Source organism: Pongo pygmaeus, chromosome 4 (assembly GCF_028885625.2).
Source record: "Pongo pygmaeus isolate AG05252 chromosome 4, NHGRI_mPonPyg2-v2.0_pri, whole genome shotgun sequence".
NCBI classification, from domain to species: domain Eukaryota; kingdom Metazoa; phylum Chordata; class Mammalia; order Primates; family Hominidae; genus Pongo; species Pongo pygmaeus.
The window spans coordinates 36395597-36422746 of record NC_072377.2 but is presented as its reverse complement, the minus strand read 5'-3'; the positions used below and the strand labels follow the sequence as shown (position 1 = coordinate 36422746).

General features: G+C 37.3%; 2 protein-coding genes across 4 annotated transcripts in view; one reads left to right on the top strand and one right to left on the bottom strand.

Moving 5' to 3' along the window:
* The window catches only part of RANBP3L (RAN binding protein 3 like), a 52337-nt gene that overhangs the window by 11060 nt on the left and 14127 nt on the right, over positions 1-27150 (top strand). For 2 of the 3 annotated variants that reach the window (XM_054487057.2, XM_054487058.2), the window contains exons 2-8: positions 16236-16294; positions 17552-17591; positions 18075-18152; positions 22011-22082; positions 22433-22572; positions 25487-25590; positions 26674-26758. In XM_054487057.2, coding sequence (XP_054343032.1) covers positions 16236-16294; positions 17552-17591; positions 18075-18152; positions 22011-22082; positions 22433-22572; positions 25487-25590; positions 26674-26758 — 578 coding nt within the window. Of the gene's footprint in view, positions 1-16235; positions 16295-17551; positions 17592-18074; positions 18153-19274; positions 19350-22010; positions 22083-22432; positions 22573-25486; positions 25591-26673; positions 26759-27150 lie in introns of all 3 variants that reach the window. The other variant, XM_054487056.2, reaches the window with a different exon arrangement.
* SKP2 (S-phase kinase associated protein 2) overlaps positions 3423-27150 on the bottom strand; it is a 134105-nt gene continuing 110377 nt past the window's right edge. Inside the window, exon 11 of the mRNA XM_063664723.1 lies at positions 3423-3563. Coding sequence (XP_063520793.1) covers positions 3438-3563 — 126 coding nt within the window. The 3' untranslated portion in view covers positions 3423-3437. The remainder of the gene's footprint in view (positions 3564-27150) is intronic.

Sequence of the window (27150 nt, the reverse complement as noted above, 5' to 3'; positions counted from 1 at the left end):
AGCCATAACTGACTCATGAGTTATCCTTTAATAAACACCTAAAATAGACTACTTCATGAATATTTTTTCACCCCATCTCTACTTCATCTTGTTTGCATTTACATAGCACTTCATTTATTTTATTTAACACATACTTTAACACATACTGCCATTTATCAGGCACTGTTCTCAACTCTAGTGAACAAAGCAAACAAAAAATCCTGCCCACAAGGAGCTTATTTTCTCAGAGGCAGAAAGGCAAACAATAAAGAAGATAAATGAGCAAAATATATAGTGCAAACAGGGGTCCATGGCCTGTTAGGAACTGGGTCACACAGCAGGGGGTGAGCAGGGCGTGAGCGAGCATTACCACCTGAGCTCCGCCTCCTGTCAGATCAATGCACATTAGAGTCTCACTGGAGCACGAACCCTATTGTGAACTGTGCATGTGAAGGATCTAGGTTGCGTGCTCTTTATGAGAATCTAATGTCTGGTGATCTGAGGCAGGGCAGTTTCATCCCCAAAACATCCCCGCCCACCTTCCCACCATCTGTGGAAAAATTGTCTTCCAGTCCCTTGGGCCAAAAAGGTTGGGGATCAATGATGTAAATGATGATAATGAAGATAGGGATTATGGAAAAAAAATTAAGCAGGCAGAATAGAGTGTGATAATGGAGATCTGATTTAAGCAGGGTGCTCAGGGAAGACCTCATTAAGAAGGTGAATTTGAGTAAAGACCTGTAAGAGGTGAGGGAGTGGGTCATGCAACATCTAGGGGAAGAGCAGTCCAGGTAGAATAAAGAGTAAGTACAAAGACTGAGTTTTAGAAATCACACTTGGTCTACATTTGTTCTGACGTGGTTATTGATTCATTTCAGTTAGAGCAATATTTCTATCACAGTTAGCTAGGTTAGTGATTCTCAAACTTTAGCATCACCTGCAGAATCACCTGGATAGCTTATTAAAACACAATTGCTGGGTCCCATTCTGACTTTCTGATTCAGAAGTTCTGAGGGGAGTGGAGGGAAGGAGTCAAGAGTTTTCATTTCTAACAAGTTCTCCGAGAAATGCCATCATTGCTGCAGTTGCAGAGATCACACTTTAAGAATGACTGTGTTGGAGGGACAAAAGGAGGCCAGTATAATCAAGTTAGCTTAAGTGAGTGTTAGGAAGTGATTGAGAGATAAGGGAGAGGGGAGAGGAAAGAGAAGTTACATAGTCATGTCTGCCCTGGTAAGTCCTTTGGCTTTGACTGTGAGAGATGGGAAATACTACATGCCAACTTGAGTTAATTTGAACATTTACATCTTTCAGGTTCCTTTGGGGAGCTAGAAATAACCAACAAAAAGTTAGGGATGCAGTAAAAGTAAGCTACTCCTCCCAACCTCAATACCATGTTAAAATAAAGCAAATCTTAGGGTAAATTCTTTCAAATGGACAGATATTTACTAAACAAACATTAATTAGCAAACAAGCATAAAAGACTGCATATGATGTCCCAAACTCTTTGTTCCTTAATGTTTGCTCAGACAAAACGACATTCCCCATGCAGTATTCTGTGTAGTCAGCCAGTAACCAAGAATTATCCTGCTCATTAATGGACACTGGGACCTTTCAGTATAAAGCTTTGGGCACTGTACTTAAAAGTACAGGGTACAGGTCTTGCCAGATTCTTCTGTCCAGGTTGTGTAAGACTAGCAAGTGTCCTTAAAATATTTCAGGCAATCCAAAGTCTTGAATGCTATTAATTTCACCAATGAAAATTCATTTCTGATGTGGATAATGCTAAATCTCAAAGGCTTGGATATTGATTGAGATGGAAAGATGACAACCTTGTAATAAGAAGCCTCTGAATGTGGGTTTCCTGGTGCTGGTAACCACACCTGAGGTACAAATTCCCCACTAGGTCAATAGATACAACTTTAGATGGTATAATTTAATCTAACATTCACATTCAAATTACGCTGTCTTTGCTGGTGTCTTCTAAAGTCAATTACAACTGTGATAACAAAAAGCAGCACTTCTCTACAATTTTTAACAATAAGGCATCTGTTAAAAATGATACAGCACTTTGAGGTAAATTCAGGAGGCTGACCCTGTGGGATGAAGGGCCAAGATCATGGCACACATGTAGCCTGTACACTAGTGTGCTCCACACATGAAGTAAGATCTGACAAGAGCAAACATTTGAACCCTTATTGATATTCTTTGTTATGGAAGGCCATCTATTGAGGATGCTCTAGACACCTTAGATGATAAGTTCCACTAGGGAACCTATAAAATCACTTCCAAAACTGAGATTCTGAGATTTGCCAAGAATTATTCTTTTGTGGTAATGCTGCCTCAGTTGTGTTGTACAAGTTATTTGAGACAGAAAAATGGATTCATACCCTAGACCATACCACAATGCTAACATATCACTTACAAACAAATCACATTTATGAAGTGTTTGTTACATGCCAGACACAGTTTTTCAGTACTTTTGATGTATTAGCTCATTTCTTTGTGAAAGCCCCAGGAGGTCTCACAGCTGGGGTCTTCAGCCAAGCTTGTAATCCAAGATCCGGACTCCAGAGACTGCTTTCACTCATGTTCACTGCCTCTTAAGCTGGTACAAAATAGATGTTCAGCTAAGTACCTGAGAAGGGCTTGGATGATGGCTGGCCCTTAAACTCAATTTGTGGTTCAGTTGTTTAGAATAGGTTGCTATTAAATCACTGGTTAATTTCTATATGAATTACCAACTACATCCAACTGTCTCCCAGAAGGGTATATTTGACTGGAAAAGAAACAGTTGCAAAAATGCAGATGTATCAGTGCACACCTAGCAGTTGAGAGAAAGTGGCTTACTGATTAGGCTAGCAGTTTTTGCTTAACTTTAAATAACTGCCTAGCCCCTATGTCCCACACTGCATGAAATGAGAAAGATAGCAATGTACCATTTTTGGAACAGGATTGATACAGCCTCGGAGAGCAGTTTGGGTTTTTGACAAAATAAAGAGGCAGTATGCAAAACCTCAAATTAAAAAGGGGCTAAATAATAGTCATTATTATAATTCACTTTTTATTTAAACTAGGACTTTATTTCAAGTGGTGGCTCAACTATTACACTAAATCATTAAGTTGACTTAAAATTTTAATCAACATTTAGGGAAGGTAAGTTTCACACCTGAGTTGCTTTTTAATGAAGTCTGTTGGCAAATCTAGCAAAATATTCAAAAGTCAGGATTTAAAATGCAGTAAATACCTGTATTCATTAAAAAGCTACATTCCTTCTACCCAATGATCACATACCTCACACCCTGTGGATGGCAATAAACAAACAAAAGGTCATAGGAATAAGATCTAGACTTTTAACAAGGGATGCTGATGTGAAGGTATCTTTTAATACTAACTAAAGCCACAACAAAAGAACATAAAATATATGTCTGTGAGTTGATTCAGAAGGAGAACAGGGGTTAAAATGGGAAGTGAGCTACTTGGGAGGCTGATGCAGGAGAATCACTTGAATCCGGGAGGCAGAGGTTGTGATGAGCCGAGATCATGCCATTGCACTCCAGCCTGGGCAACGAGTGAAACTCCATCTCAAAAAAAAAAAAAAAAAAAAAAAAGGAAGTGAGGAGAGGGAATCCAACCTATATACTCAAACAGGAGAGATAAAGAAGAGATTTTTTAAGTATGACCTGTATCATGGCAGGATGGGCTTCAGGTCCTGAAATAACTCAATGCTAATGAGATTCAAATTTCTTTCCCTCATCAGATTCAGAGAAACTTTCAGACCTGCAGCAACTACAGCTCAATAACATGGTCATCTCTCTGGAGTGGGGCTCCATCTAGATGTAAAAACCATATTTCAGATTTTTATAATGACCTGTTTAAGGAATTGTTCTAATAAAAGGAAGGATATTGCTATTGAAAGAGTAAGAGTAAAGTAAGAAGAAAGTCTGTGAATGCTGAAAATGGATTATTTTGGTCTATGATTGGCTGTATTCAACTTTACTTGTCTGCAGAGACATAAAGTGGCAGATAAAGATGTGTGTGTGCGTGTGTATTTTTATATACAGAGCATAGGCAAGACACATACCAGTACTACAGATTATGAGGTTCTGTTTATTTAACAAGACAAACTTTTGTTATAAGAAGCTTCATTCTCAAATATGGATTAAAGTTTTTTTTTTTTTTTTTTAACATTTTTCATTTTGAAAACTGAGTAAGGTTAAATTAACGTGCTGGGTGTGGTGGCTCATGCCTGTAATCCCAGCACTTTGGGAGGCTGAGGTGGGTGGATCGCCTGAGGTCAAGAGTTCAAGACCAGCCTAGACAACATGTTAAAACCCTATCTCTACCAAAAATACAAAAATTAGCTGGGCATGGTGGCACATGCCTGTAATCCCAGCTACTCAGGAGGCTGAGGCACGAGAATTACTCGAACTCAGGAGGCATAGGTTGTAGTGAGCCAACTGAGCTAGCCAGGCATCCTCAGGAATAGATAAATTTAAAGGACTGTTTTCAGTTTTCCTGGGAATTTTTCAAGTCATATAAATTTTAAAAGTAAAAATTTTCTCTACTGATTTTTATTAGCTTGGTGAACAAAATGTTTCTGGTAAGTGTACAAATTACTACCTGGCCTTTACTTCCTCCAAACTAGTTCTGATATGGTGTAATAATATATATCCCTGCAGAACCATCTGCCACAGGCATCATGTTATTCCTGCTACATTTCTATGCCTGAGGGCCAGGGGGCAGTTCAGCCCTCAAACGCAAGGAGAAGAGGAATGACGGGTCTCCTAGGGGTTCTCTAGAGGAGAATGGGGACCAGGCCCCTCCAGGGCTAGTCGGGCTTTGGATGGCAGCTCATCTCCTTCTTTCTGAACAGACTGCCAAAGACTTGTTCTCCGTAGAATAACATCCACTTACTCCTGTGGAAATGGAGAAACAAGGAGCTTTTTCTTCTATGTGCTCAAAGGCTCAAGACAAAGAGGAATTAGTTTAAAGAAAAGAGTTTTAGAATTAGAAGAAGTTGGAATCAAGCTTCTCCATCCGGCCTGTGTCCTTGGAATCCATGAAGAAATTTAAAAATAGTATGTTTCTTCACCAAAGGGGAAGGGTTTAAATTTATCTGGACTCAATATATGAAGCTATATTTCAGCTGTATTAACTTATTAGCAGTCTTTCTGAAGAGTGTTTTAGTTCTTACTGATATATTTTGTGTCAAAAGTACCTCTTTAATGTTAGCAGTAATGAAAAATCTACTAATTATTATTTAAAATTAACTTAAAGAAGATACCATTTTAGACTTGCGTATGTGCCTGCTCAATGCATATTTCCAACATCCCATGAAACCTAGACTTTGTTCCCCACTCCCTTAGCGAAGCAGAGACCCATTTTTAACATATGGGAGCATTTTCACACTGCGAGTTATTCTGAGTGAAAAATATGTGATTTACAAATGCTGTCAAATTAAATATGTATTTCCAAATGGTATCAGGTTGACCAAGCACATCCTAGGACACATTCTGCAACTTTCTGAGCCCTTGGGCCTAAATAAGGGAGTAGTGTAGAGAAAGAGCAAACAGTTCTTTCTGTCATTATCAATCCAGAAGTCCCACATTTACTCCTAATAAGCATATTCAAGTAAACATTGCAAGTAACTTTGTCACAAAAGAACACAATAGTCTTATTTATAGACAAAGTAACACCTTCAAATTATGCAGAAATGGGTGTGCCCTGTCAAAAGTAACACATTCTTCTTAGTTATTGCTGCCAGTGTCTGAAAAGAAATATTTACATGGAGATTTTACATTGCTAGGATCACTATGCCATTTGCCTGCAGACATTCTTGATCAAACCTCTTTAGAGTCAGAATATGTACAAATAATGGCAAGAATAACAGAAGCATCTTGCAGCGTTTTATAGACAGCAAAACTGAAGTGCAGGAAGACTCACACAGTATAGGATCATGTCCTAACCAGGTTTATACAGAACCATGGAAGGCAGGAAAGAGCCATCATAGCCCAGGCATGTCACCTTTCAGAAAATAAGAAGCAGTAAAATAGTCATTTAACTCACAATGGAAGCCAGGAAGAAAGCTAACTTAGAGAAAAAAGATTTGGAGTCAGCTCTCATGGGTTATAGTCTCAGATATCTAAGAATTATCTGTGTGACCTGAGACAGGTCCTATAATTTTAGAGCCTTAGTTCTCTCATGAGCAAAAGGGTTCAATAACTAACTTCTTGAGGATCATATCATGTAATAAGAGCTGCAGCTTACCGAGCATTTCTTATGAGGCAGGCACTGTGCTGAGTGTTTTACATACATGACCTTGCTGAATCGTTACAACTCTATAAGGTAGGTCTAATGATCCCCATTTCACAGGTGAGAAAACCTGGACTCTAGGGTTCAAATGACATGCCCCAGCTCACACAGTAAATTGAGGAGATAAAATTTTAATCCAGTCTGTTTTTCTCCAAAGCTCAGGTTTTTAAAACCATACCTCTAGTTCCTAGCAGTCATTCTTTTATTTACCAAATATTAATATATGTAAACATGTCTTATAAAGTATGGCACAAATGTAAATTTTTATATTATGCCAGGGCATAAAAGAAGCAGCCTTGGTGATCAGCCAGATCTAACTTTTCATAGTACTTCTTTAAGTCATATTAAGTTAAACATTTCAAAAGGCAAAAGAGTAAAGACTAGTCATGACGGGTATATGCATTTCATATGGTAGCTATTATCTTTAAGAAGAAAGAAAAAATAATAATTCAAAGAGTAATGTCCTGACACTAAAACAATAGTAAAATATAATGGAGCATGCTGTGATAGCCACTGAAAAAGATCTATTAAAAAACAAAGTCCTTATAAAACCATTCTAGTCCCTGATCACCCCCAAATAAGAAGCTAGCACTGCACGTGATGATCATATCTTTGGGGATCAACTACAAAACATTTTCAAAATATATATATAAATTCAGTTTCTTCAGTCATCACTGTATTTGATTGATAGGGTGATCTGCCTGATGTTCTATATGAAACGATTTAACAAAAATTCTGTTTTTAGGACTCTGTGAAGTTCTCCATAAAGATGTTAGTGAAGTAAACAACTTTAAAAAATGAGAAGAATTTTTCTTCAATTGAATTATTGCTGCTGCAGATCCCCAGTTTCTTAAATGCAAATGAAATTAAGTCACTGGCTATGGCCCACTATCACATGTGGCTGGATTATAAATGAAGCAGCACAGTTTGGAGTTATGTTTGGGGTGAGAAGTGCCTTCAACCCTAGAGTTTTCAAGGGTTTGGTCCTACTTTCAGAAGGGTAGCAGGTCTGTGTTTGATACAACCTATGAGTCTTCTTGCCTCTTGTTCACATTAGATATTTTCTTATTTCTATGTCTTGGTTGTTCAAAATTTTTCAGTGTCTAGATCTAGACCAGTGTACAAATCAGTGGAGGAGAGAGTTGAGAGTCTTTAAAACTTAAAATGAATGGTTCCCTTGAAGATTATCAGCATGAGAATCAGATGCGTTCAGAAAATGAGAAGGATTAGACAAAGCTCTGGATGATAATGGTTGTAATCAGTCATACTGACAGAGAGTTTTCTCATCTTGTCCAATTTCTTCTTGTGAAATGATTTCCATTCTGAAAATAACTGCTTTCTTTATCAGCTTGGTATTGATGAGAAAAGAGGAATAACTTTCCTTATTTTTTTTTACATGTTGATTCTTTTTTCTCTAGTGTGTGTTTGTCATAAATGAATATAAGCTAAGAAATGCTAGATTTCCTAGAGTTGGCAGTTTATAACTTCATTCTGATAAAAACTTTAAAGCGGTTAAGAACAAGTACAGTTAAAACTGCAGTTAGATCAAAAGGGATAAGGGTTCCTACCCTTTCACTTCATATACATCTGGTATAAAGATCTGAACACAAAATTGGTTACATCTTCAACATGTATGATCAGGGCTGCAATCATTTCAGCAGGATCCATTCATCTTGCATCTCCAGTTGAGCTAGTGCTTTGTGAGTCAGCCTGGAAACTTTCTGTATAAATTGCCTCTCTTTTCCCCAGAAGCCTGGTTATCTCACCTTCAAATTGGTACAAAGTATCTCAGGAAATAGAACCAGAGCGTCCCATCACAGTTAGTAATGTCACGCTGTGGCACTACCACCTCCTTCTGTAAAACACACTTTTTAATCTTTTAGTAGATAGTTTGTTGTTTATTTCATTAAAAAAAATTTTTTAGAGTTCCCCCACATATGGCTAGAAATAAGTAGAAACAAGTACAGAATGTCTCATGCTTGTGGTTCCTTTGTGAATTGGCACAGATTCCTTCTTCCTCTGGGGATACAATTTGCCCCTTCTCTAAACTATCTTAAAATACTTCAATATAGGTTTGGTTTTTTGTTTGTTCTTTTTTAAAAAATCAAGATCGTGATTCTGACTTTCTGTATCTCCTCTTCCTTGGGCTCCATGCAGAGATTGAGATCACCTGCTATGATTTGTCTATTTTTTTTCTGCAGATAATTTCAGTTTTTACATTTGAAACTTCAGATGTTTCAAATTTTTGTTGAGGAATTTTAGAGCTATGGCCAATGTTTTTGATGTAGTTTATGCTTCCAGCTTAAATTTTTGCTTTGCAGCAATGAACATTTTAATCAACATTCAATAATCTCAACCGGTAACCTTTTCCAAAAAAATCTGTTCATGTAAATAAGTTAGATTTTAGATATATCATTAAAACATAAAGCGAACTTTTGCATGTGAGAAGAAATCATTAATTGCTTCAAGCAGAATATCCAAATGACTAATTTTAATATCAATATCAATATTGATATTTCAATATCCTTACCACAGAGATTTCTTTGCAAGTATTTAGGGTAGCCCTTGACTTCACCTTACATTGAATGTAGTAATTATAGTATATGGTTTGAATAGTAATTATTTTCACATTAATTGTGAGCTTACTCAGAACATCCCACAGGTTTAGTCTCTACTAGTTTAGTCTCTACTAGTCACTACTCTAACTAGTAACTACGAGAGTAGTCCAGGAAGCTTTACGCCATTTTCCTAAATTTGATCTCAGTTGACAGAAATCTGAATGTGCTCTAGAGGACTGCTTATCAAGTATTAGCATGTCTACAAATCACCCGGGAATCTTATAAAATGTAGCTTCTGACTTAGTAGGTCGGGGGTGGAGACTGAGATTCTGCATTTCTAATGAGTTCCCTGTCAATGCTGCTGGTCCATCTGGACCACACTTTGAGGAGCAAGGATCTCTAAGACTATTTATGGGCCACATCTGAATTTGGAAACTTCCTGATATCGAAAAATAAAAAGAATAAAAAAGATGGGAGAGAAATGAGAAGCAAGCTAGGGGTAAGCATAAGGTAATGAGTGAAAAGAAAAAGAAAGACTTTTGGAGAAGAATGAGGCACTTCCCCCAGAGCTAACATAGAGTAGGTAAGTGATATTGTTTGGCTGTGTCCCCACCCAAATCTCCCCTTGAATTGTAGCTTCCATAAATCCCATGTGTTGTGGGAGGGACCCAGTGGGAAATTATTGAATCATGAGGACGGTTTCCTTCATGAGCTGTTCTCGTGGTAGCGAATAAGTCTCACGAGATCTGGTGGTTTTATAAAAGGAAACCCCTTTTGCTTGGCTCTCAATTCTCTCTTGTCTGCCTGCATGTAAGATGTGCTTCTCACCTTCCACCATGATTGTGAGGCCTCCTCAGCCACGTGGAACTGTGAGTCCATTAAACCTCTTTTTCTTTACAAATTTTCCAGTCTTGGGTGTGTCTTTATCAGCAGCGTGAGAACAGACTAATATAATGAGTGCGTATCACACAGGACAGCAGAGCAGGAGGGAAGTGAATCTAACTTCTATTCAGTGTCTCCTATGCCGACTGCAGCCTGACATATTGCTACATGTTTATGTTTATGTATGTGTGGATAGATGTCTACATCTGGATATATGGAGAGATGTGTGCATATATGGAGGACAGATGAATAGACAGATACAGATAGCGATTCTGCTTTGTTTCAAAAGGTTAGAAGAAGAAGCTGTAGGTGTTCTCGCATGCATATACTGCTTAAATCCTCATAATAGTTCATATATATATATATATATATATATATATAGAGAGAGAGAGAGAGAGAGAGAGAGATGAAAAAGCTGAGGCTCGAGTCCATTATTTAAAATACAGCTCTAGGATCATCTAACTTCCAAGCTCTAAAATCCATGCTTTGACAAGCCAAAGAACCAGACACGGTGAAGAAGGATGAGAAGACAGGGACATAAAGGAAAGTACTGGAGACTGGGGTGAGACAGTGCACAAGGAGCAGAAATTAGAGAAGAGGATGTGGAAGAGACATGTGGAAAGGGCCAGGAAGAAAGGGAGAAGAAAATGCAGGGACTGCCAGGGCTACAGTTCAAGTGGATAATTCCAGTCCTGGTAGCAATTAGAGCTGACCCATTTGGCAGTGCCTACCCCTCTGCAGGGGTTTGTTGCCACCCTCTTTCCTGCCAAGACTGTTTACACAACCTTTTTTAGCCCTGGCTAGAGTAGCCTGGTTCTACCCAGCATGGAGAATTTGGTTTCCACCTCTACTACACTACCAAGTGGAAAGAAGAGGTGTACTGAAATCTAGGTGGGGGAAGCTGTGTAGCAGAATCTTGGGGAACCTCTAGAAGCTGCCTGTCCCCCATGCCCCCTGGAGTACAATGGAGCCAAAGGTACTCCATTCTCAGCATCTTACTCTATCTTAGACATCTTCTTTTGACTCAGTAGATCCTTTCAAATCCCCATCTCTGAGAGGATCCAGCAAAAAAATCCTCCAGTTACTTTCCCAGTTGAAATAGGTTCATTTGTCAGAGACCAGGTGTCAATTAAAGATATGGAAATAAAAGGTAGCGACACCTTATAACCCACCCAAAATTGGGGGGGGGGAGTATATAGTACATAAAATAGAAAAAAAAAGTTTATTATAAACATTGACTGTGATAGTATAATACTTTAAAATCCTGGAGGACAAAGCAATTAAATATATGCATAGTATTCAGCTGAATTCTTTTTTCCCCTATACATACCTATGATAAAATTTAATTTTCAAATTAAGCACAGCAAGAGATTAAGAATAATAGTCTAGGACAATTTTAACAATATACTGTAATTTTATGTGAATGTTCTCTCAAAATATCTGAACCGCAGTTGACCATGTGTAGCTGAAGTCACAGATAACGGACAACTGTACTGGGTTTTCTTCCTAGTGAATTCCTGTCTACAGACTCAGATGAGTGTTTTGAGTAAAGGTGAAGGCCAAGAACTAAAGCAAATGTCTTTCAAAGGTTTAGATGGCATCATAAAAAGCAGATCTTCAGTTATTCTGGGGAAGTTTTGATTGCTTTCTGAACTCAGTGACTCCATCTTACTTATACCTTTGTTTCCACTTATTTTAATGTGAAGAACAGTTAAGCCCAAGAAGCAAGGTACTGTATGCTTGCTGGGCAGGATAATTCAATAAGAAATCTATTTTTGGCAAGCAGCATGGGGTTTGTCCTCTAATTCTGGGAGTCTGACTATGGTAGAAAGGAGATTATTTTTTAATTTAGTTTTTATATTTTCAAAGTTATACATATTCATGGGATTTAAAGAATCAAATGGTTTTATCAGGCTTTTCTGGAAAAACAGGAGACTCATCCTTGTCCCCTCCTTTGCTCTCCCTTTTCTTGATCCCCAGAGACAACGGTATCCAACTCTCACCACTGTTTCTTTCGGCATTAACCTCCGTATCTCCACACACCACAGTATTTCTTTATTTTTATGTTTAGGCTCTATTAGGCTGCAAAGTCAGTTACCACTTATCTTTCTGCCTCCCAGCTTCCAAAATTTTGTTGCTATTATTTCTCTTCATTTTTCCTTGTATTTGTGGTGGCTTCCTTTTCCTCCCCCACACCAAGAAAACCTTATTATTTTGTGATTTCTGATTTAAGGAGGGAGTCGAAGTTCATGTGTATGGTCAATCAACTTTGACAAAGCTGAAAGTCCTGCTATTTTATACTGATTTTTCCTTAGCATAGTGCTGGATTATGTCACATGTCATACATTTGGGACTAATTTGTGCCAGTAGAGCCATATAGGATAATACGTCAGTATGATGCATTGAAGTTAAATCAATGGTTTTGGAGGCAGGAGGCCTAGATTTAATTAAAGGCGTTGCCACTTACTAATGGTATGCATTTAGTGAGGCACTAAACCAAGCCTTAGTTTCCTCATCTGTAAGTGGCAGAAACCATATTTAATCCACAGAATGATTAAAATAATTAATTTAGACAGATGATGGATAAAAGCACTTGACCCACAGTGTACCTCCCTTGTGGAGCAGAATTACAAGTAAACTGAGATGGAATTAAATAGATAGTACTTCGTGTTCTTTCTTGTAATAGGTACTCAATACAATATTTGTGAGGTGAATGTCTTCTCTTAATGAAGTATTTCAGAAAAAAACATTGAATATTGAGATTCATGAAATGCTACATGAATCTCAAAACAAGCAAAATAGCAAAATTAACCTTTAAGTTTTAAAGTGTTTCTTTCTAATCCCCTCATTTTCTTTCACTGCCACAGAAGACTGTATTTTAAACTTTTAATTATTCAATTTTTCTAAAAAAAAGTCATGGATGCATGATTTTAAGCAAAGAAAAAAAGAGCAGCCTCATCAGCTCTTTTCGAGAACTTAGACTAACCTCTTAATTAGATTCTTATTTCCTCTCCCTTAGCCCCTTCCCCCCTAATACCCTTTCATCACCGTGGGAGGGGTGATCTTTAAAAGAAAAAATGCATATCAGAGCAAATCACTCCCCTGCTTAAAAATCCCTCTTTGACATCTCATTTTTCTTGGAATAAAAACAGAACTCCCTGGTAGAACCTACAAGGCCTTGTAAAGCTCCAGCCTCATCTCCAGCCCTGTTTTGTAACCCTTGTCCACTGTTTTCTTAGGGTATCAGCTACACTGGTTCCTTTCATTATTAAATGTGCCAAGCTCCAGCCTTCCTCAGACTTTACTTTTGCTTTTCCCTCTGCTTGGAATGTCCTTCTTCTATGTTTGCCTGGCTAACTTCTACTCATCTTACAAGTCTGCCTAAATATCACCTCTCCTGGAAACCTTACCCTGACCCCAAAAACTAAGATTCTCTTGTTGGTTACCTGTTGAGAGCCTGGTACTTCCCTTTGATAATGCTTACCCCAGTTGAACTTCAATAATTGTGTAATTAATTACTTAGTTCTGTTTCTCCTCCTCAGTGTAAGCTCTATAAAAGGCAGGGACTACATGTGTTTTCTTTTCTGCTTTATCCATGTTAAAGGAAAAAGTTTAGAAAAATTAAATTTATTAGAGCTTAATTGAGCAAAGAACAATTTGCGAATCGGGCAGCCCCCAAACCGTAACGGGTTGAGAGAGACTCCGGTGCTGCCATGTGGTCAGAAAAAGGAAAGAGAAAAAGGAAAGTGACCTGCAGAAAATGGAAGTGAGGTACAGAAACACCTGGATTGGTTACAGCTGGCTTTTGCTTTATTTGAAGAGTTGGCCTCCTGTGATTGGCCAAAACTCAGCGATTGGTAGAGGAGTAGTTTCCAGTCTGTTTACACATCCAGTTTACTATGAACAGGGAAATCTTTAGGCAGAATTTATAAGGAGGTAGCTATAGGCCAAACTTAATTTTAACATCCACAATACCATGCAAAATGTCTTGTACATAGTCATTTCTCAATACATATTTGTTGAATAAATGGATTAATGACTACAGTAGAAAGGAAAAAAGGTTACATTTTAAAAATATAATTTTAAGGACTGTTTTTATTTTCAGATTCTCCTACTGGGCCAGGTAAAAAAATCTGCTGTAGACCCAATGGCTTGAAAAATGCTTACTTTTGACTCAGTCTTTGGAGCTAAGAGAATTGTTTGGGAGAAGGGGAGAGAATCTAGGTGGAAGAAGTATGAAGGTTATCTCTTTGCTAACCAAGTTCTGGGCAGTGTCAAGGAGGGAAGGTGGCTGCGCTGCCACTAATGCACCTTCAGTTAGACCGTGTGTCCCTAGTTCCCAGCATAGTGCTTGCATAAAAAAGATGCTCAATAAATATGTGTTGAATTAATGGATAAAGGTGGCCTTTTTACTTTGCTATATGCCCTCCAAGCTGCAAGTACTCTTTGTGACTTCCTCTTTAATGCTGCCATTGAAGATCACTTTTGCACATTTTTAGCTATATGTTTGGATAGAGGGAAGGTCAACATATTATTTGTGTAGGCTTAAGTCAAGCCATGCTGTTTAGGGATGACTGTCCTAAGCCCAGTTTAGAAGAGTCACATTTATTATTCTAATTCATAAATATTCCACTGCACATTCACGAAAACTATTTCTTTTCAAAGTCTCTGCAAATCTCACTGCTTAAATCTAACATAATTTCCGGAAAAGGAGCTTGTTTTGAGAAACAACAAAGAATTGAGCTATAGTTTCATATGAATGGTAATGCCAATATATTAGTGAAGATTTTCTGCTGGGGATCACTTGGCTCCAAGGGGAGACAGCATGGTAAGTGCTTGCATAAAAAAATTAAACAAGGCCGGGCATGGTGGCTCACACCTGTAATCCCAGCACTTTGGGAGGCCAAGGCAGGTGGATCACCTGAGGTCAGGAGGTCAAGACCAGCGTGGCCAACATGGTGAAACCCCATCTCTACTAAAAATACAAATAAGCTGGGTGTAGTGACACATGCCTGTAATCTCAGCTACTTGGGAGGCTGAGGCAGGAGAATCGCTTCAATCCGGGAGGTGGAGGTTGTAGTGAGCCAAGATTGAGCCATTGGCCATTACACTCCAGCCTCGGCAACAAGAGCAAGACTCTGTCTCACAAAAAAACAAAAAACAAAAACAAACAAACAAACAAAAAACCACTAAACACTAAACAGTGTATTTCTCTGGACTGGAAAAAGGTATCCAAGTTCACATGGCTCTAGGAAATTCACAAAGGGTGTTTGCAGACATTATGAAACTCTTATGAGATAAGATTATGGAGAAATGGGGAATCCCTTTCTGGCATTTAAAAGTTGTATATGTCTGGTAGTTTCTTGAAATTTGTCAGCTAGAGCTTTATTTATTCAGCTCAGGGATGGCAAATTACCTCAGTGCATGCCAAGACAATATGTTGGTAATGGTTGCTATACTGAGAAAAGCTCTGAGGTCTTACTTGGTCTCATCCAGAATGTGTTGTCATCATTTAGCAATAATAGCTATGAGTTTTAGAATGGGGATTGGTGGAATGACAGGTATCCTTTCTTTAAGGCTTTTTTGTTTTTGTTAAAATTTAAGAAATTATATCTAAAAGTCTCATTTAATCTTCACATAAACTCTATGAGGTAAGTACTGCTTTAATCTCGATTTTTTTTTTCAGATGAGGAAACTAAGGTAGAGATACATTGTTTCCCAAAGTAGTTAGTCAATTAGTGACATAACTTATATTTGAACACATGCCTATCTAAACTAACTCCAGAGCCCAAGCTCTTAACTACCACATAGTATTTCTTAAGAATTCTGGAGCGTTGATATTTAAAGCTGTTATCACTTATGTATACCCTAGAATGAATGAGTTTCTCTCTATTGCCTTATCTAAGATAAGAAAATACAAAATATTAATAAGGCTGGCAAGGTTGAAGACAAACTTTGCCTACTTTATAACACTGTGTAAGACTAATTTTTTATCTAAATATTAAAAATAAAGTTTGGTGTATGACTAGTGAAGGAAATATGAATTATTTCTGGATATTTTAAGGTTGTAATGCAATGCATACATATCATTTATACCTCCACATCTAACCTAAGTGGAAGTACTACTCCTAGATTAGATTTTTCACTCATTGAAACTTTTTATTCTTAAAGCAATGGTGTTAATCACTATGCTCTGATGAGATTCTAAAGGTACATGATTATATTTTGTTTTCCTTAAACACTTAAAGCATGTTCTTTTAATGGGATTATCTATTTATGGAAACATACTGCTATCATTTCCCCCAAGTATTTATTTCTGTAATTAACTGTTAAATTATTTATAAACATGCAATTTATAGTATCCACGTAAAATAGCTTAGCTTTTACCCAAATGCAGAGAAAACAAAAAACAAAAAAAAAGTCTTCAAATATTTTTAGATGATGTAAGAAATGTCAGAGTATGCTTTGATTTCTTGCCTGTTTTCTTTTTTTTTTTAACAGAAAAATCTGTCATTGCTCAACCAATATTTGTTTTTGAAAAGGGAGAACAAACTTTTAAGGTAAGATTGACTACTTCTTTGTTTAATTTTACTTTGACAAAGATAATTATATTTCAGGAAGCTAGTTATCCTGAAAGATATCACTGCTGCATAGGTTTATCCTGTTCTTTACTAGCAGAGTAGTGCCTCCAGATTATTTACATAGTCAGGATTTACAAACTTCAGTTTGGCTGGAATGGGAAGCCAGAGGCCTTGTCTTGCAGCTATGGATAACATACTGTTTCACTATAGTAATATCTTTATTTGGAGTAACTTGAAAAGGGGAGGAGCTGAAAGAGATTAGGAGGACTATAGCTCCTCATATGAGTCCTCACCACTGACCTAGCCAAAAACTGGATAAAAAAACAAATTCTAAATTACAATATTTGATTTAAAAGGGATCTTCTGAACTCTGTCTGCTTTTTTTGGCATCGTAATAAAATCATTCGTTCTGAAAGACCAACAGTAAGATTAGTTGCTGGGCGTGATGTCTTGTGCCTGTAATCCCCGCACGTTTTGAGGCCACGGTAGGAGGACTTTTGAAGCCTGGGGTTTGAGGCCAGCCTGATCAATAAAGCAAGACCCCATCTCTACAAAAAAATACAAAGAAATTAGTCAGGCATGGTGGCATGTGCCTGTAGTCAGTCCCAGCTACTTGGGAGCCTGAGACAAGAGGATTGCTTGAGCCTAGGTGTTAGAGGTTGCAGTGAGCTATGATTGCACTGCTGGTACTGCAGCCTGGGTGACAGAAAAAGACCTCATCTCTAAACAAACAAAAAACCCCACTAGATTCTCATTTTACCTTATTTCTTGGTATTCATTCTTACCCATGCAGGTAATTTAACCTACTACCCACAAAAACACTAAACTAAAGAAACAGTCAACCTCCAAGCCCTTGTTAAAAAAGCAGATTCCTGGACCTCATCCCAGAACAACCACTTCAGAATCTTGAGAATAGGTGCCTCAAAATCCACATTTTAAACTAAGTTCCACAAGCGAATCTGCAGTCATATAAAACCACTGGACTAGACTGTTGTTTTTTTCTTGACTATGTGCCTAACGAAGGAAGGTGAACTGCTTTGTCCTGGCCGGGCTTATTAGCCCTGGCTTCTGAGAATTCTGTAAAGTGGCAGGGTGGAAATCTGATGTACTAGGTTGGTGCAAAAGTAATTGCAATTTTTGCCATTACTTTTAATTGCCAAAACTGCAATAACTTTTGCACCAACATAATACAAAGGCAAATACTCAGCTCTCCTCAGTGGTTTTGTTTCCTTTCAGAGACCTGCAGAAGACACCCTGTATGAAGCAGCAGAACCAGGTAATGATTTTCATCATGTATTCCAAAATTAATCTGTATACAAACAAAATTAGCAGATGCAAGTATTTTGGCATGTGGCACAGACTATGTGAAAGTTAATGTTTTTTCTTTTTTTAAATATGCCAGTAGATTCACTTTTGTTTTGAAAGATGATATATAGGTCCCTGAGAACACTGATATTAGTGACTAAAATTCATTGTGGTCCACTCCCTGCCCCTTAGCCTATCAAAAGCATTCTCTGTAGACCTCAGAATGCATATACAAATTATTGCTGACACCACTCATTTCTAATTGTTTCATACTAGTATGATATGCCTATAGGTTTATAATCAATCAGCAAACTATTAACCCCAATATTTAAAATGTGCTATCAAATGATGATCTGTGTAGACAAAAGAAAATTCTGTTTATCCTACCCTATCATGAGTTGAGGATAATTTGTTATCACAAGTAATTTTAGCCTTTCCATTGCTTTTCTTGCAGAATGTAACGGTTTTCCAAGAAAGCGTGTACGGTCTTCATCTTTTACTTTTCATATTACAGATTCTCAGTCCCAGGGAGGTATGTATAGCCTTGACTGTTGACTATTCACTGTTATGTTTATTCTGAATGCAAAATTACTGAGAAACTTTTCAAAAGGGTAATGTTAAAAGCTTGCCAGCTGAATAGTGTTTATAATATATTGTTATATGAAAACAACAAACTATACAATGGTACAGTGAATCAGTATTTAAACATCCCATTTATCAGCATTGGAAAAAATACCAAAAGGACATAAGCCACAATGATAGCAGTGGTTATCTTAAGTAGAGGAGTTGCAAGTGGTTTGGTCTCCTCCCTGTCCCCCATGCCTTTGTATTTTGCTATGTTTTCAAAGTTCCTGCATTGCGCATGTATTAGCTTTGTAAGTAGGGGGAAAGGCCATTTTTAAAGTAACCACCGGCTGGGCGCGGTGGCTCACACCTGCAATTCCAGCACTTTTGGAGGCCAAGGTGGGCAGACCGTAAGGTCAGGAGTTTGAGACCAGCCTGGCCAACATAGTGAAACCCCGTCTCTACTAAAAATACAAAAAAAATTAGCTGGGCATGGTGGCAGTTGCCTCTAGTCCCAGCTACTTGGGAGGTTGGGGCAGGAGAATCTCTTGAACCCGGGAGGTGGAGGCTGCAGTGAGCCGAGATTGTGCCACGGCACTCCAGGTGGGGTGACAGTGTGAGACTCCTAAGAAGAAAAAAAAAAAAGTAACCACCTATCTAAATAAATGGATGCCTACCCCTTGAAAATAATTTTATCATACACTGTATTCTGAGTAAATCAGTAATTTAGTTTGCTTGTCTTCTATGCTGAAAGCACTCCAGGGATTCCTTTTATAACGAGCTCTATGCCTTCACCTTGTAATACAGCATCTATGTATATATTTTTCCTCCACTGTGAGTTCCTTGAGGTCATCTTCATGGTTGATAGTGTCTTACATATGGTGACCACAAAATAAATATTCACTGTTGAATGGAATTGAATGGAAATTAATTTATCATCTTCATCAGATGTACTCATTTTTATTAATAGAAATAAAAAGATTTTTCTAAATTAGTGATACAGAAATTTGTCCAAAACAGCAAAACTCCAAATGAAAACAAAACAAAAAACCCACTTTCTTGCTGACTTTAGTTTGCAATCTGCTTTTAGTGTCAACCTTGTCTCAGAAGCAAATGAGATGTTCATCCGTCACTAACCTCCCAACCTTCCCCCATTCTGGGCCAGGTAATAAAGAGTTTCTAGAACCTCAAGCCTGACACTGACTTTTCAAAATCATTCTTATTAATGATGACTTTTCTTTCTTAGCGATCATAAAATGCTGACACTTTAGAAATAAACAGAGGCCTTGGCAAAGTATGCATCGAAGAATACCTTATGAATTCTAACTTCACAAATTCTGAGTATATGTTTTTACCTTTGGTGGAAAGTTTGAACTTAATGTTTTTTTAGGATTTCACATTTATAACAGTATTATTTTATTTAAGGCAGCCCTATAAAAGTAAAAACAATTTGCATTATTTTACTTACTATTGTCTATCTACATAGTTTATAATGTATAGCATTTAAAACACGCAATTATGCTTTAGATTCATATTTTAAGTTTAGCAGAGAAATCCATTAAAATTTCCACTAATTAAAACATTACTCCTCTTTACTTGAAATTTATAATGTTTTGCTTAGTAAAACTATTTTATCATAATAAAATATTTGAAATGGTTGGCATTCTCTCCACATTAAAATGATCTCTATTCTCATGTTTTTATTTCTACTAAACAATCAATACTTTTTCCAAGTTAAGTTTGCCACTAAGAAAGAAAAATTACAAACTACTTACTTCATTTGAATTGATCCCCCTCTACCCAGGAACTTCAGAGTTTTTTCTTTCTTTTTTTTTTTTTTTTTTTTTGAGACAGAGTCTGGCTCTGTTGCCCAGGCTAGAGTGCAATGGCGTGATCTCAGCTCACTGCAACCTCTGCCTCCCGGGTATAAGCGATTCTCCTGCCTCAGCCTCCTGAGTAGCTGGGACTACAGTCGCACACCACCCATGCCCAGCTAATTTTTGTATTTTTAGTAGAGATGGGGTTTCACCATTTTGGCCAGGATGGTTTTGATCTCTTGACCTCATGATCCGCCTACCTCGGCCTCCCAAAGTGCTGGGATTACAGGCGTGAGCCACTGTGCCTCACCTGAACAACAGAGTTTTTCAATGAATAAATCGTATTCTTATTAATAATTGCAGGCATGACTGAGCAACAGTATATCAAGTAACTTTCAGATGCAGAAGAGACACTTTTTATTGTCTCTAATCCTTCTAACCTGACTGACAAACTCAGACATTAAGAGAAATAGAGATCCTGGCTGGGCGTGTTGGCTCATGCCTGTAATATCAGCACTTTGAGAGGCCAAGGCAGGCAGATCTCTGCAGGCCAGGAGTTCGAAACCAGCCTGGCAACATGGTGAAACCTGGTCTCTACTAAAAATACGAAAATTAGCCGGGCATGGTGTTGCACGCCTGTAGTTCCAGCTACTTGGGGGGCTGAGGCAAGAGAATCGCTTGAACCCAGGAGGCATAGGTTGCAGTGAGCCAAGGTCATGCCACCGCACTCCAGCTTGGATGACAGAGAGAGACTCTATCTCAAAGAAAAAAAAAAAGTGAGAGAGACAGAGAAATAGAGATCCTAATCCCAGAGGCAAAGGTGTTCTGTTTTATTGTATTTATACATAAAACAAAGGAATGACTTTAAGTTATCTACGCACCTGCTTTAATTCATTTTTTACTGGACACTCACACAAAAAGAAAGAGCATCATTCTGTTTTATGTTGTGCAGAATGTTAGTGGTGTTCAGCAGGAGAAAAATATGGCTCATTTTTTTGTTGATGTTCAATAACAAAGATCATAAAAAACATTAAATTGAACTCTGAAGTAGAGAAGGGATTCTACCCCAACATTTATGTTACAACATCTTAAAGAATACTTTGAAGAAGCAATCATTCTTTTCTCATTTTCATTAAATGCCAAAGGTTGCTGTTTCTGCAATTTGCAATCAAGAGGAGATCCCTTTGAAATGTATAGAAATTCTATACTCGGAGCCACCACCACAGTCTTACCCCACCAACATGCTTGTAGAAAAATAACCTAGCAGATTTGTCAGCTTTACTTCTTCAGGTATACTCATTAAAAAGTCAGGGAGTATGGGCAGACTTTGCTAACAGTTTTATAATATTCTATAAGAGCTATATATTAATGCCGGAGGGTTCATTACCAATTCAGATTTTGTAGTCTGCAGAATTTCTGACAGTACACTATTTAAAGATTCTAAAAAAGACTGCCTTTTCTGCTAGTCACCTAATTTTCACTTAGATTTCTGAAAGTAAACAGAACTATGTAGCAGGACGCATCTGGCAATACCTTTTTTTTGTTGTTTTTTGAGATGGAGTCTCGCTCCTGTCACACAGGCTGGAGTGCAGTGGTGTGATTTCAGCTCACTGCAACCTCCACCTCCTGGGTTCAAACGATTCTCCTTCCTCAGCCTCCCGAGTAGCTGGGATTACAGGCACCTGCCACCACGCCTGGCTCATTATTTTTTGTATTTTTAGTAGAGACGGGGTTTCGCCATGTTGGCCAGGCTGGTCTCGAACTCCTGACCTCAGGTGATCCACCCACCTTGGCCTCCCAAAGTGCTAGGATTACAGGCGTAAGCCACCGCGCCTGGCCAGCAATCCCATTTTTAGCAGAGCCAGTGCAGCAGAGGGCACTACCTACTACTCTGTTAGTGCCAATTGCGACATCTGCTGGTGAGCTCAGAACGGGATTGTAAAGCCCCAAATAGTGTAGAATCTGACACTCTTCTGTATTTAAAAAATTTTAAATATTTTTTCTTACAGTGAGGAAAAACAGTGTTTTTATGACATCAACTCTTGTGCAAAGTAATGTTGATATAAAGAGTGCTGAACAAGGTATGTAGTTTCTATTTCAAGAACCTCAGAAATTGTATATTTTACCACCTATATTTTCATCTTCCTATATGTGTGCGTGTGTTGGGGGCATGGAGGTAGGTCACAGTGACAAAACATGAAGAAATAATGCAAGTAAGCCAGGTTTCATGATCAAAATGAATAGTTATTTGGCAAAAGCTAGGCAGGGTGTGAATGTTGGGGAACTCAATGGTTATTTTGACTTGGATTAATTAACGCTAGTCCCTCATTTAAACATGACCTTAGAAAATAAGAATTATATTAGTTAAAAATAGGGAGTAAAGAAATATTTCACTAAAAATATATTTATCCTTTAATTCTATTCTTTCAAGGTCCTGTGAAACATTCTAAACATGTTATTAGACCTGCTATTTTGCAGCTACCTCAAGCTCGAAGTTGTGCAAAAGTAAGAAAAACATTTGGACACAAGGCACTGGAATCCTGCAAGACTAAAGAAAAAACAAATAATAAGGTGAGAAAGCCCAGGATAACGGAACTGACCTAAATACCTCATCCTTCTTTTTGTAGGTTGTTTGGGGCCCCCATATCCAGAAATAGGAGTTGTCTGAGCTTTGTTTTGTTGCTGGGCTAGATAGCATAAAGCCCTTGGTAAACTTTTAAAAGCTGTACTCTTACATTGGAGAGTTGTAGTCTCACAAATCTGTGGTCTCTCTAAAGTTGTAAAGTTGAGTACTGGGTAGTGGAAATCTGGGGGTCTTGTGCCAGAGCAATGACCCTGTGTGAGAATGGGGACAGCAATGAGGGAGCCAGGGGCCAGAGTCAGTAGTCAAAAAAGAGACAGGGATTTTCTCTACATTGCCAACTGGTCAACATCACAGTGTATCTTTGCCAGTTTAGGTCATACCAGGGGTTCATTTCAGACCCATATTCCAGTATAACAGGAGCAGAGAACTCCCTATACAGTGGAATTGGGAGGGTTTGGGAAGCCTCCAGAGACAGATAAGAATTCTAACTTCCAACTATGTAGTGTCTGAATCACTCTTTGTAGGCCTTTCTAAAGAGACAGTAACTTACACAAGCCGTGCAGATAAGGGTTTGGGGATATATTCAATTTCTGTAGTGCTACCTGTCTTCCAGTAGAAGCAGACACAGGAGGAATAGGACTCAAGATAGGTAGGTTGGAATTTGAGAGTTATTCCATCTTAGCCATTTGTTTCCAGCTGAACTACTGAGGATTGGTCGCATAGTTTCGCTTTGTTTTGTTTTCGCTTAGTGAACATAAGGACAGAAACACAGAAGTGTAAAAAAATACCAGATTGGTACTAATCTTGCCTCTGCCACTATCTTTGTTTATCTAAACAAAGCACCCATTCAACATCTTTTTATATCAGCAAAGTAAGGGACTTGAACTTGGTCAGCACTTACCAATATTTTTATATTCCTAAACCCTTTACTTTGTAAGATATGATTTGGAGAGATCCATTATGAATTTAAAAAATCATTTCATCATTTATGCATGCTATATAAGTAATTTTTAAGTAAAACATGTCTTCAATTTTAGATAAGTCTATTGTTGTTTTCACTTAAATATAATGTAATAATTATCACCATGTTACATAATTCCTTACTTTTATTTAAGAAGTGATGTGGCCGAGCGTGGTGGCTCACGCTTTTAATCCTAGCACTTCGGGAGGCCGAGATGAGTGGATCTCTTGAGCTAAAACGTTCCAGACAAGCCTAGGCAACATAGTAAAACACTGTCTTTACAAAAAATACAAAAATTAGCTGGGCATGGTGGCATGCGCCTGTAGTCCTAGCTTGAGCCCAGGAAGTGGAGGTTGCAGTGAACCGAGATGGTACCAGCCTGGGTGACAGAGCCAGACTGTCTCAAAAAAGAAAAGAAAAAAAAGAAGTGATGCATGGTGTTTAACTTGTTTTAAATTATGTAATAGAAAGTATAATATGTTGACTAATTTCTAAAAAGTTATATTGCATTTGATTTTAAAATGGCATGCACTATAAATATAGTGCAAGATTTTAATTACATGTTATGACATAAAAAATACATCAATATTTCTTTCTTGGCAGAATTTTTGTAAATATTGCACTGCATATTTTTAAAATAAAATTTATTAATATATTTCTTCCATTTTCTTCCTAAATGATCCAAGCTTAAGAGAAAATTTCAAGCTATTGTTTATATTTATTTTTGAATAAATTACAAGGTCTAGGGAATAAACCTTATTTCCAGTTATTGAAAAGCCCTACTGTATATGCCCATCATTAAATTTTCCATTTATTGATCTTTGAAGATCCAGAGACACACTGTATATAAGATCCTACGTAAGAATTTTGACCAAATGAATGTAATTTAAAGATTTGGTGAAAACTATCTCTAGGTGGATTTTGTAGAACCATTATCTTTATATTTCTTATTATCTTGTATATCAAAATCAGATAAATTATTTTCGTCCTATCATTAATCAATGGTTACTTACTATGTATAGATTAAACAATATGTGCCTAAATAACTATTTTAACCAACATAGGAGTGAAAACTACCATTTTGGCTGAGAGATACATTATCTGAGTGACTAGGTAATGAGCATGTACTTCGATCTTTGCCAACCATGGCACATGCTCTCTTGATACATATTTGTCAGTTGTCAAACTCTTGTTAAAAAAGAAAAAGTACTCAAAATTATTTTTATTGATTGAAATAAAAATTTAAGTGGAAACATACCCCATCTGGCTTTAAAAGACACGAACGCCCTGAAACATCTTTGCAAATCCCTAGTCGAGGAAGGAAGGTGTCCACAATACATTGTAAATACTAGACCAGATAATTTATAGAGTTCCTTCCAATTCTAAATTTCCTCACTCTTACATTTATATATTAATTCAGGTATTGTAAATACACATATGTACATAAGGCAAAGTAACTGGATAAGTTACTAGTTGAAAATTTCAAGATAAATAGATAAGTGGGGTTTTCTCTCATGTTGGGTGACTAGGATGGTGACATTCTTAGGGTGTTTCCCAGGATTAAATAGTCCTGAAAGAGAGCTTTACAAATCCAGAAATGAGAATTAACCCAATTTGACTAAAATGGCAAAAATAAACAAAACATAGTGGGATTTCTGAATATTATGATATTCTGGTATTAGACAGATCTCCATTGTATGTGACCTGGGCAAGTTATTTAAGTTCTTTGTGTCAGTTTACTCACCTGTAAAATGTGGACAATAGAAGTACAAAGTGTATAGAGTTGTAAGGAGTAAATGAGATTGTACATAAAATGCTTAGGGCAGTACTTAAACATAGTAAGCTTTCAATATATTTAACTATAACTATTGTTTCCTCGTCTGATGGTCCTATAGTAAGGTAGTCTTTATAAACTTTTTGATGGATTTCTTTACTTTCAGATTTCTGAGAGAAATTCCTATTTGTTAAGTGAAAATTTATCAAGTGCTAGAATTTCAGTCCAGCTGTCTACTAACCAGCACTTTTTAGGTGCAACATCAGTAGGGTAAGTTAATAAGAAAACAGAAGCGTTGTCCTTTCATTCTTGCATTCTTGCATTATTATAACCATTCACGGAAAATAATTTTCTGAGCTTGTATGGATAAATTGCCAAGATTCCCATTTGAAAGGAGATTTTATAGGAACACAAGTTTAAAATGTTTTTAAAAATATTTCTGATACTTAAATATTATCATATTAATACTGGATTGTCTTCATTGTTTCATTGACTTGGGTGAGAACTTTTTGAAAATGTATGGCTAAACTTTTATTTAGTTGGGCATAAATTATCTGGTTAGTAGATTAGGCTCTCTTCCTCTCTTTCTAGCATTTTTTTCTTTTATTTTGGCATTATACATTATTTATTAGCATAGGTTAGATAAGCAACAAGGAAAGCAGTATAAATCTGCAATATTTATTAGTATTTATTAGTATTACTAGTGATGGATAAATGTTTGATCTGAGAGATTAAAACTAGCTGTGGATATAAACTGACTCACATGACTGGGCTCTGTCCAGGTGCGGTAGCAGGTGCCTTCTATGTGCATTGGGGATGCAATGCCGAACCCTGAGCACATCTGTCTACAAAGAGTGGGCTTCCGGTCTTCGAGTTTCTCATCATGAAAAACACTTTTAACATTAAAAAAAAGTTTCTGGGAGGCAAAAAATTTAAGCCAACGTACACTCAATTATAACAGACAGGGTTTCGCTTTTGCCTGGGAGATCTCTGGTTGCCAAAACATCAGTCACTTGAGGAAGAGAAGAGGGAAATTAGTTATTAGACAGGGTGTGTTGGAAAAGCAAAAGGGGTTGGGCAGCCCTCCTGGCTGACCACACAGCCAGTGCAGTGATGGGCATGAGGCAGTCAGGACTGGTCTCTGCCAGTGCTGTAATAGCTGGAAACTATTTTGACAATCACCTCTGGATGCCACTATCTGAATTTTTCCTTCATTTTTCATTAAATTCACACTAACAAAAGTGAGCAGTAAATCTGATTTACATAAATCCATTAAATTATCTGATTATTTCAAGGTTTAAAATAGCTTTATCTATGTATTTAAAATAGTAAATGCTTATTTCTTTTTCTTAGATGTCAACCAAATGAAGATAAATGTTCTTTTAAAAGCTGCAGTTCCAATTTTGTTTTTGGAGAAAACATGGTAGAAAGAGTTTTGGTAAGATTTTGGTGTATGTTGCTATTACTATATACAGAGCTGTCACTTTAAATTTCTAAAGGTAAATTAATTAAAAGTAATATTAAATTGAATTATACTTTTTAACTCCTGAGTTCAAAGGCACATTTTCTTTCTTTAACTGGAAAGATTCTCCTGGGAAGCATGTCCTAGTTGTTAAAATAATAGAAACCCACAGAGGAAGGGAACTGTATAATTATAACATTATTACTGATGTGAAATATTAAATAGTTCTTTGACTTGTGTTAAACCAAAAGTACCCAAGGAAATCCCAGAATCATCTGCAATAGTTAGATAAGCTCAGTTGGTAATGATAGTTTAATAGTTTGTTGATTTCATCATTTTGTAACAAGATGCATTTAAAATTATTTGCC